General features: G+C 41.0%; 1 protein-coding gene across 2 annotated transcripts; it reads right to left on the reverse strand.

Moving 5' to 3' along the window:
- Positions 1–315: 315 nt before the first annotated feature.
- On the reverse strand, positions 316–8,879 carry LOC146571156 (GRAM domain-containing protein 2B-like). 2 transcript variants are annotated; one of them, XM_085280212.1, is made up of 15 exons: positions 8,681–8,879; positions 8,034–8,159; positions 7,521–7,608; positions 7,328–7,397; positions 7,150–7,253; positions 6,964–7,059; positions 6,361–6,432; positions 5,291–5,371; positions 5,038–5,149; positions 4,511–4,627; positions 3,872–3,962; positions 3,609–3,713; positions 3,382–3,466; positions 2,941–2,979; positions 316–1,178 (listed from the first exon to the last, which is right to left on the reverse strand). In XM_085280212.1, exons 1-15 carry the CDS (start codon positions 8,773–8,775, stop codon positions 1,140–1,142), a joined length of 1,320 nt encoding a protein of 439 aa, XP_085136338.1. In that variant the 5' UTR covers positions 8,776–8,879; the 3' UTR covers positions 316–1,139. The 2 variants fall into 2 exon arrangements, with proteins under 2 accessions (XP_085136338.1, XP_085136339.1); XM_085280213.1 differs by lacking the exon at positions 2,941–2,979.
- Between the last annotated feature and the right edge of the window lie 317 nt (positions 8,880–9,196).

The raw sequence follows: 9,196 nt of genomic DNA on the forward strand, positions 1-9,196 counted from the left end.
TCCATGCCAAACTGGTCTACCTTTACCTGTCACCCAATAAAAACACTGTAGGGGAAAAATTACAACAAAAACAAACTCCCACTGCAGAATTTTAAAAAGCGCACACATTAGTCTTTTATTTGTGGTAAAGTGTTATTGTACACTGTAGTAAAGAGAGTTCTTCTTTCACTGCTGTGAGCAGGCCAGTCATCATGTTCTTGGGTTACATCGGTGCTGTTTGCATTCATTTGTCTGTGGTCTGCAGGCGCGTCACCTGGCTGAGTGATCAGCCTTATGTAACCTGGTGCTCCTAAGTAAAAAAGCTGTTAACGCCAGTTTCAAGAAACACTTCATGAAAAACCGTTTATTTTAGAGCTGTGATACAATCACAAAGGCACAAGCTGTGATCTGAAGGGTCACAACTAAAGTTAAACACAATTTTTTTTTGTTTTTCATACACACAAACAAAGTGAAAACAGAATGGGAACAGGGTAAATGCAGTACACGCTGCTAGGTTTGAGAAACTATACAATTGCATCTGAATGAAACAGCAGTTGGTTCGTATGAAAATTAAAAATTCCACACTTACAATAAAAAATATATTTTAAACTCTGATTTGCTCTTACTGTTGTGTGATTTCACAAAGCAAAGTGTATATTTATACATATCTGTTGACATCACACCATAAGAACAAGCTGAGTGTTGTACAATCTTTTGATGAGTGAGTCATAAGCATGATAAAAATATAACTTACTGACATTTTAATGCTGGCAAAAACATTGACCTTGACATGAAATAGAACCTTTGGACCTGACAACTTATTAACAATCTTACTACTGTGAAATGTAACATGAAAGCTAAATAAATAAAACATAGTCACTTCGCTAACACTACCACTAGCAAACTAGCACACTGCTTCAGCACAGCTTTCTGTTAAAAAAAAGTGATCAAATAGTCCTGAGTGCAAAAGGGAAAGAAGTCATTATTGCACAATTTCACTTCACACAGTCTAAAGAATGCTTTGTGTATGAGCTGTCCATGCTTTGGCAAGAAAGTTATGACCAAATCTGATCACGGCTGATCTGCACAGCTCAAGCACGATCTCTTCTACACAGCACTCGCTCTTCTCTGTGGACACTACAACAGACCACAGTCTTCTTTTAAGTCTCCTCCAGGAGTTTCTGGAGGTTTTTCTGAATCTGTGGTGTGGAAAAAACAAACGCAAGTGAGGGATACTTTATAATTCACAATTATGTTAAACATGTTGATTAGCTTAGCTTAGCATAAAGACTGGGTCCTTGAAGGCAACAGCTGGCTTTGTACAACTGTGGTTAGATTTAAAATGTGACACCATCAATCATCATTTCATTCCCAGTAAAATATTTCTGAAGCCAAGACTTCTGAAATTTCTTTTTTCTAAAATGTGCATCTTAATAAAAGTCACCTTCACCTTAGTCTTACTGAATCTCTGTTTTTCTGTTTTTTGTACCTTTCTGTTTCTATCAGAATGAATGTAATGTAAATAAAAAAAATACTATAAACAAAAAAACCAAAATGTTGTGGTTTTACAAGGAGTCACATTTCTGGGTGTGATGTCATTAAAATGGGGGCAAAAAAGATGATCCTACACTCGCATCTTCAATCCAGCTGCGCCAGGTTACAAAGGTCAAGAGGTGCACACACGCGTACAAGGATTGTCACACGGTGAGCGCTTTGGCCCCAATAATTAAATCCATGTGCACAAATAAATATTTAAGTAGTAAATAAATATAGTATAGTCGTTTTTGGGGTTTTTTGCACTTTATTATGACAGCGCCATAGTAAAGTGCATACTGCATCCAGGACAGAAACAATTGCATTATGCTGTTAACACAACTTCAGCTCTTTGCAGGCACCTGCACAGATAGCATGCTAATGCTAAGCTATCCAAGAACCCAGAGTGATGTTAGCTGAATGAATCCTGACCCCAGCCTAGCAGCCAGACTCTGAACTTCAACAGGTACTGTCTGATGACAGACTGATGAGCAGTCAGTCTGCAGCCTCCTGTTTGTGATCGCTTTAAAGCTTCTTCATGCTGGTTTTGATCTTTGCTTTGTGTTCATATCTAAGAGAAAGATCATATTTGTGTCCTTACTGATGGCGATGGTGGTGACTGTCAGGCAGGGTCAATGAGAATCGATAACTGATATTGAAAGTGGAATCAGTTAAATTCTTATCAATTCCCAGTCGTGCTTTCTTTCATTTACTACATTAGCATTTCTATGTCGTTTAGAAAAATGACTTCTTTCTCATTAGGGTTAAAAGTGTAGTTAAACTTCTGTACAGTAACAAAAAGAAGAGTTTCACTGGTTTGGCTCGCTTAAAGTGGGCTGTATGTGGCCCACAATGTAAAATGAGTTTGCTATCCCTGGTCTGTCACCCTTATACATGTTTTTAGTATTTTCACCTGTTTCAGTATTAAGGGGAATCCTGACTTTGCGATCAGGAGAGAACAGCACAGTCAGTGTCAGTCAGAGTGACAGTAAAGCAAAGAAGGTACAATTTATTAGACTGGATTCCCTGGATTTGTTTTAGCATTACTGGTTTATGTTACATTTTTCTATCACACTGCTAAAAGTCTCCTGTCAACAGTGCATTGCGCAGTACTGACTGTCTGTGTTGATTGCATTTACAGCTGCTTGGAATGAGGCAAAGTGCACTAGCTGCAGAGGGACATCAATATTAAGATGATGTCAGATGAGGAGGACAGCACCTCTGAGGGCACATCCAGGCACAGCTGCTTACAGCTTTCCGGTGTGATTGGCTACTTTAAAATGCACTAGTTTGGCCAGAAGTTATAACCCGACCAATATATTGGCCCCGCAGCTATTTGCTGATATATCAGTATCAGCATTTGTAATGGCCAGTAAATACAAATTTAAAGAGTAAAGAAGCAACAGGAAAAAAAAAACCTGCAGCTACCTTAAAGCTGTTTGCACAGTTTGTCCACCAGGGGGCACTCTGCAACACAACAATAAACAGCTGATCCGAGCAGAATCGGCCAGAAGGTAAATGAGCGACTTGATAGCACAATAACGGAAGAATATTTTTAAACTGTATTGTCATATAATCTTAGAAATAACTCTTAAGTTACTTTAAATAAGAAATGCTATGAATATCTATTTTGTTTCGGATATCTGAGAAAATATCAGCCAATACTCCAGATTTCTTAATCACATAAATATCAGTATCAGTCTTAAAAATCCTATGTTGTTCAGGCTCTAATTATTGCTTTGCTGACTCTATTATAATGACAAATCAGCCAGATCTAGTTTGCAATATTTTAAGTTCAAATATTATATCTAACAATACAATTTTTATTAGCACCTATAACTGCTGTTTAGCTCACAAAATCTGACAAACCTTCTCCAGCTTGAACAGGTTGGTCGACAGTTCCCCGTAGATCTCAGCATTCACTTCATCCTGTGACCTTTGGCTCGCAGTGTTGCTGCATTAAGATTTACACCAAATTATTAACCAAATAATGAGAAAGTTGCGCTACCTAAGAAAAACCATGCATTTGGAAATGTGGTGAATATGTGTATTTCACAATCCTTAAAGTTTCTAAAGAAGTTTAAATCCTTACTTACTCACTGTACATATGTTCTCCTGTTGAAACCAAAGAGTTCAAACGTTGCTCGAGAGCCACAATCTTGAACGCCATGTAACAGGAGGACAAGACAAGAACGCCGACTCTGTTAAATACACAGAAACACAGTGAAACACGAGGATTCAAATCATAGCCAAAAAGAACAGTCACTAAGCCAAATGATGTAAATGATTTTGACATCCTAACAAGTGTCTGTCAGACTGCTCGGGCTTCTCAAATTCCACATAATGAGAGGCTGCTCACAGAAACAGATAGATGAGGAGGATGGCTTGTAATGACATCGGCTGTGAGGACTTGTCTTTTGGAGAAGCTCCCCGCGTTGGCTTGCTTGGGTCTACATATGAAAGCAACAAAGGAAAAAAATGAGTATCTCTGGTAATGTTCATCAACAAGGCAAGGAACTATTTAGAAAGAAATAAAGAAATGTTACAAATACTTTATGATAGAATGTCAAATTTCTAATTTCTGTGTTCTGCATCTGTTTCCACAAGACACGTGTGCCTCTAACTGTAGCATATACAACAGTATGAGTATGTCAGCTGTCTTTAAACTTGGTCTTTAAACTATTGGTTATCAAACAAAGAAGATATGACATGCTGACTGGTAAGCTGGGGTGTGATAGCGGCAGGCTGGGATATTGAGCTGTTCTCAGGCCTTCTTTTGTAGTTTGCAGATATAATGTACAAATATAATTCTTCTAATTTTGTCAAAATAGGTTTTTTAATAAAGGTCAGTGGCAAAAGCGTGGATTATCCTGATATCCAACTGAAACTTTTCCGTTTATCAACATTCAATAGCTCCTGCTAAACAGTGAAATCGAAGACTACAGAAGCATTAACAACAAAGCATCTTTTCTTTTTTAGAAAGCCATTATCAAAGTACCGCTCTTGAGGGCGGGTCCGTGCTTTTGGCTGGGAGTCTGGAGGTGAATATCTGCGTGGACTGAAACTTCTCCGCTCTTCGCTGTGTTCATAAATGTGCCTGGGAGGCCGCTGAAGTCTGCTCAAAGCAACAGAGAAAAACGCTGTGACTCCAGTGGCTGGCGACTTTGAATAAATGTTAAGAGGCTAACAAGCTCGCAAATGTGACAAGTCCTTTTAGTCTGTAAAATAGAAAAAAAAAACTAATTGTGTCAGTGCTGATGGCTGTCATTGAGAATAAAATGGAGATTACGTTAATTATTTAATGAGATTTCTTTCTGTGAAAAGTGTCTTCACTATAATAAAAACAAAGTCCCAGAGGCTCACTTGGCTTGACTCCAGCTAAATACTAAAGGCTGTCTAAGCCACAGTGACACCTGACACCCCTTACAGAGACAAACAATGACTCTACAAACTGTGTACAGTAGATTAGAGCGAGTACACAGTAGCTATATAATTACACAGGAGGAAAGAAGATGGGTGACACACCAGCTAACTTGTCATAATCTGGAGTCTGAGACCCGGAGCTGCTGCTCTCCATCATTTCCTGCCGTCTCTGCTGCACAACTCCATCGAGGTCAGAGAAGTCTCTAGAAAAGTCCTGCAGCCCACATGAAACATGGGTCACCACATACAATGTAGGCGTTGTATCACATGAAAACAAGCTATGTGTATAGCTCTTTCTATCGCAACAGAAAATAACAAATAAACATCTCAGAAAAAGAACAGACCCCTTACTGACCAGAGGAAGTGACGATGGGCACTTGATTCTGAAGCTGTTTTCACAAGAGGAAGTCACGGGGCTGCCACAGGACTTATCCACCTGTAATGACAACAGACTTAGCTGGTATTGACTTATGAAACTGTCTGCAAACAGTTGCCTATTCAGACAGAATCCAGCAGCAGAATTCATTTGGTTGTCTGTTTCTATGCACACAACGTGCAGAAGAATGAAGTCACTCCCTCCGTTTTGGTTAGACGCTGCCTTTTCACTATTTGCTTCAGCAAAGTTTTCATCTGCATTAGCAAACAGTTGCCTATTTAAACACACGTGAGGAAAAAAAGCTAAGCTAGAGTTGTGTGTTTACAGGCATTTAGTGAACATATTTCTCTCTGTTTAGCTGACTAAATTAAAAATCACCCCCTTCCATTTGCTTGCAACTCCTGCATTGAGTACCTGGCTCTTTAGCAGCTAAATGCTAAACTGTCTCTGTTAGCTACTTGCTAACTAGTTGCTAACTTTTGAATTTTGATACTTTTCAGTACTGGGCCTTTGCTAGAGCCCAGTATTGGATTTAGACACAATTTAATATACACAGAGTTTACAGTGTAACAAGAGAGGAAGCTGGAACACACTAATGTTTAATATACTGCGTCCAAGATACAAAGTAACTTCCGGTAACTGCCCAGTCTTAAAGAAACACAGAAGAGAAAGAAAGTACAGACACTCTGTAAAAAATGTAGTTAATTTGATTTATTAAAGTGCAAAGAACATGACGTGTTTCAGCAGTAATGCCTGAATTATGGTTCAGCAGGAACTCTAACTGGAACGTTCCACATGACCTGACGAGCACATCTCGACAAATGTAACAACACCTCAGGTTTACGTAGCCTGCAATGACTCGAATGGTGTGGAAGGTTGTGGTGCAGGGTGAAGAGAAAATGCTCAGTGTTTTTGTAAAGTAATATATTCTAACTTACAATGGTTGTGTTATAAATTAGGACGTAGATTTCCTGCAGAAGACTAAATGTAGCTAGCTAATGAATACCGCTAGAACAAGTTGCATAACCCGTATAGAAGATGCCATTTACCTCTAAATGAAGGCAGATTGAGTTCAGGAGCTTGTAGGTGGCGTTTCGAGAGAGGAATGACACAAACACATGCTGGAAAAGAGAGATTTAGCATCACTTTCATTTTAATTCCATTTTACTTTTAGCATATACTGCAGAAGCAGCATTTGGTGACTGTGGAGATAAAAAATTCCCCTTTTAACAGGAAGTAAATGGTAAATGGCCTGTATTTGTAGAGCGCTTTACTTAGTCCCTAAGGACCCCAAAGCGCTTTACATTTTTCAATCATCCACACACTGGTGATGGCAAGCTACATTGTAGCCACAGCCACCCTGGGGCGCACTGACAGAGGCGAGGCTGCCGGACACTGGCGCCACCGGGCCCTCTGACCACCACCAGTAGGCAACGGGCAAAGTGTCTTGCCCAAGGACACAACAACCGAGGCTGTCGGAGCCGGGGCTCGAACCGGCAACCTTCCGATTACAAGACGAACTGCCGACTCTTGAGCCACGATCGCCCTATTGACTTCTAACAGAACAAGACTCAACTACAGCCCCCCATCTGCCAGGTAGCGGGTTGAGAGGAAAGTCGGGGAAAAGCTGACTGCATCAAATGCTTTCTTACCTGTTCACTCGGAGTTTCGATCACGAGGGCGTTTGGCACTAACAGCGCTGTTTTCGTTTTTTTGATAAGTGTCACGGACATCGCCGGGATTGAAATCTGTGAAGGACAAGACCTCATGTTCTTTAACAAACAAGCTAATCGCAAAGATTTCAGATAAATTCCTCACTAGAGTTAACAGTGACGTACCTTGGTATCTTTGCCAAAGACTTTGGAGTGGAAGCAGATCCAGTTATCAGAGACAAACAACTTGCCCTGATACAAAATATCTCTCTGGAGGGCACAAGTGTAACCTGTTGGTTACATTTTCACATTAATACTGTCACATTCCTTTGTTTTTTGCCTGAAAGCAAAAGGTGAAACTTACTTTGCTTGAGCTGCTCATCTTTGCTGACCTCCTTAAATAACTTATGGAACTGGGTGTTTGTTTTTGACAACTGAAAGGCAAAGTTTTAAATTAAGAAAATGGCAAATGTATATACATAAAAACAGTTTGGGGTTTGGTGGTATTTGTCAATGGATCAGTATGTGGGTTGTTTTTGTTGTTGTTGTTCTTTTACCTGGGTAGGCTGCCATTTCTTCCTTTCAAACTTTGTTTCTAAGTCACATGGACTTAGCACTGGCGAAAGCTGCTCCACAGGTTTCAGTCTGGCAAATGAAAGGTCAGTGTTTACAGTTAACTATCATGGCAACACCTGAGGAGGACGAGTAACAGTAACTGCAGAAGGAAAAGTACTGTCACAGATTTATAACTCAAACTATCACTAAACACTGTTATCAGGCAAAAAAAGTAAACCCCTCTAATTTGGCTCCGCAGCGTGTCATACGTGGTTAAGTAAAAGCTGCTTGAACAGCAGCAACATAATCAGTAAACAGCTCTCTGGTCGTGCAGGTATGTAGGAGGATGGGCGCAGCTGCAGAGCTGCAGTTAAAATGGAAACAAAAATCCTTTCTTTTCACTTTAATTTAGTCCTTTTATGTTTGACATTAAAATGAACTTGTTATTAATTTATTACTTGTCATTAAAGGTTTATATAGTGCTTATAAACAATAAAAATATACACATTGTCCACCTGACGCCGAGTGGTTTCCTCCTGCTTTTGGACTGGTCAGACGCTGTCTCCAGACAGAGCTGGAGGTCCCCAGGTGACCTTCCGTGCTTCCGCTGCCTCCCTTCGCCTCCATTGTCCACCTCAGACCTGCAGACATGACACAGTTAAGTCGCTGCTCTCTGTTCTCCTGGGAGAACAGAGAGGAACACCTCTCACGTAATCTTTAAACGTTCTCAAAAAGCAGCTGCCTCAGGTTTCCACTTGTCTCTCCCCGTGCTCGTATTACCCGGTGTTGCTGTAATGGTTTATATCACAGGAACAAAACATGTTGGGGCACCGAGATTCTGGAGATTCCCATTCAAACGCACAGAAACATCTCTTTGAGTTAAAGAGACGGGGCAGGCGTAAAATTGGCCTTCGGCGCTACAACATAACTTTTGCCATCTGGAATGCAAATTAACCCTATCTTGGCTGTATTTCGTGCCACGTACTCGCTAAATTCGTGCTTTTACAGAGCCAGCAGAGGCCTTTAATTCAAATCCACACTCTGAAGCAGGATGCAGATGCAAATAAGCCCAACGCTTAAACCCCCACCCCCATCAATCGCTTTCCCCCAACTTAAACTGAAAGGCAGCCTCGGGCCCTGGCTGCATCTTTCCCACACTCACGTCGAGCGGTTCCCTCGGGAGTCCTTGCAGGGAAGTTGTTCTGCTGAGAATAACGGGGTCAGAGGTCTGTCCGCCTGCTCGGTCATCAGTACCATATCTCATACTTCTGCCATCGGCTTCTGCTTTCGCTCTCGCGCCGCAGATAAGGGAGAAGCTTCAGGAAGGATTTAAAGTTTGGGACAATCGGTCTGTGGACCAAGAAGCCACACAGAGGAGGAGCCGGGAAGGGGGAGGGAGCAGCTGGGACCAACGTCAGGAGCAACAGGGAAAGAGCAAAGAGGACTCCTGCTGGGACAGGCTGTTATCTGCTTGTAATAAAATGCTCACGCACACTAAATGTTACGTCAAAGCTTTGCGTAAGCTTTAAGTGAAGGTTTCCAGGACTCCTCTGAAAGAGTGACTGTTTCCCTCACCAAATGTTTATACGCTTAAAACTCCAGAAATGTGATTGTACTTATGGTAGGCCTCCAGCAGAGGGCAGCAGAGTGTAAACCGTGATAAATGTGTTTTCAAGTG

This window comes from Mchenga conophoros, linkage group LG7 (genome assembly GCF_057382185.1).
Source record: "Mchenga conophoros isolate Kocher_MC1m ecotype Shallow Benthic linkage group LG7, M_conophoros_male_GT1.1, whole genome shotgun sequence".
In the NCBI taxonomy this organism is placed as follows: domain Eukaryota; kingdom Metazoa; phylum Chordata; class Actinopteri; order Cichliformes; family Cichlidae; genus Mchenga; species Mchenga conophoros.

Excerpts from the sequence above, each read along its gene's own strand:
- LOC146571156 (XM_085280212.1), bottom strand. The coding sequence starts at position 8,775 with ATGGTACTGATGACCGAGCAGGCGGACAGACCTCTGACCCCGTTATTC. Across the intron at positions 7,254-7,327 it reads AGATGAGCAGCTCAAGCAAA|GTTACACTTGTGCCCTCCAG; the intron begins GTAAGTTTCACC and ends TGTAACCAACAG. Across the intron at positions 3,467-3,608 it reads GGAGAACATATGTACAGTGA|CAACACTGCGAGCCAAAGGT; the intron begins GTAAGTAAGGAT and ends ATCTTAATGCAG.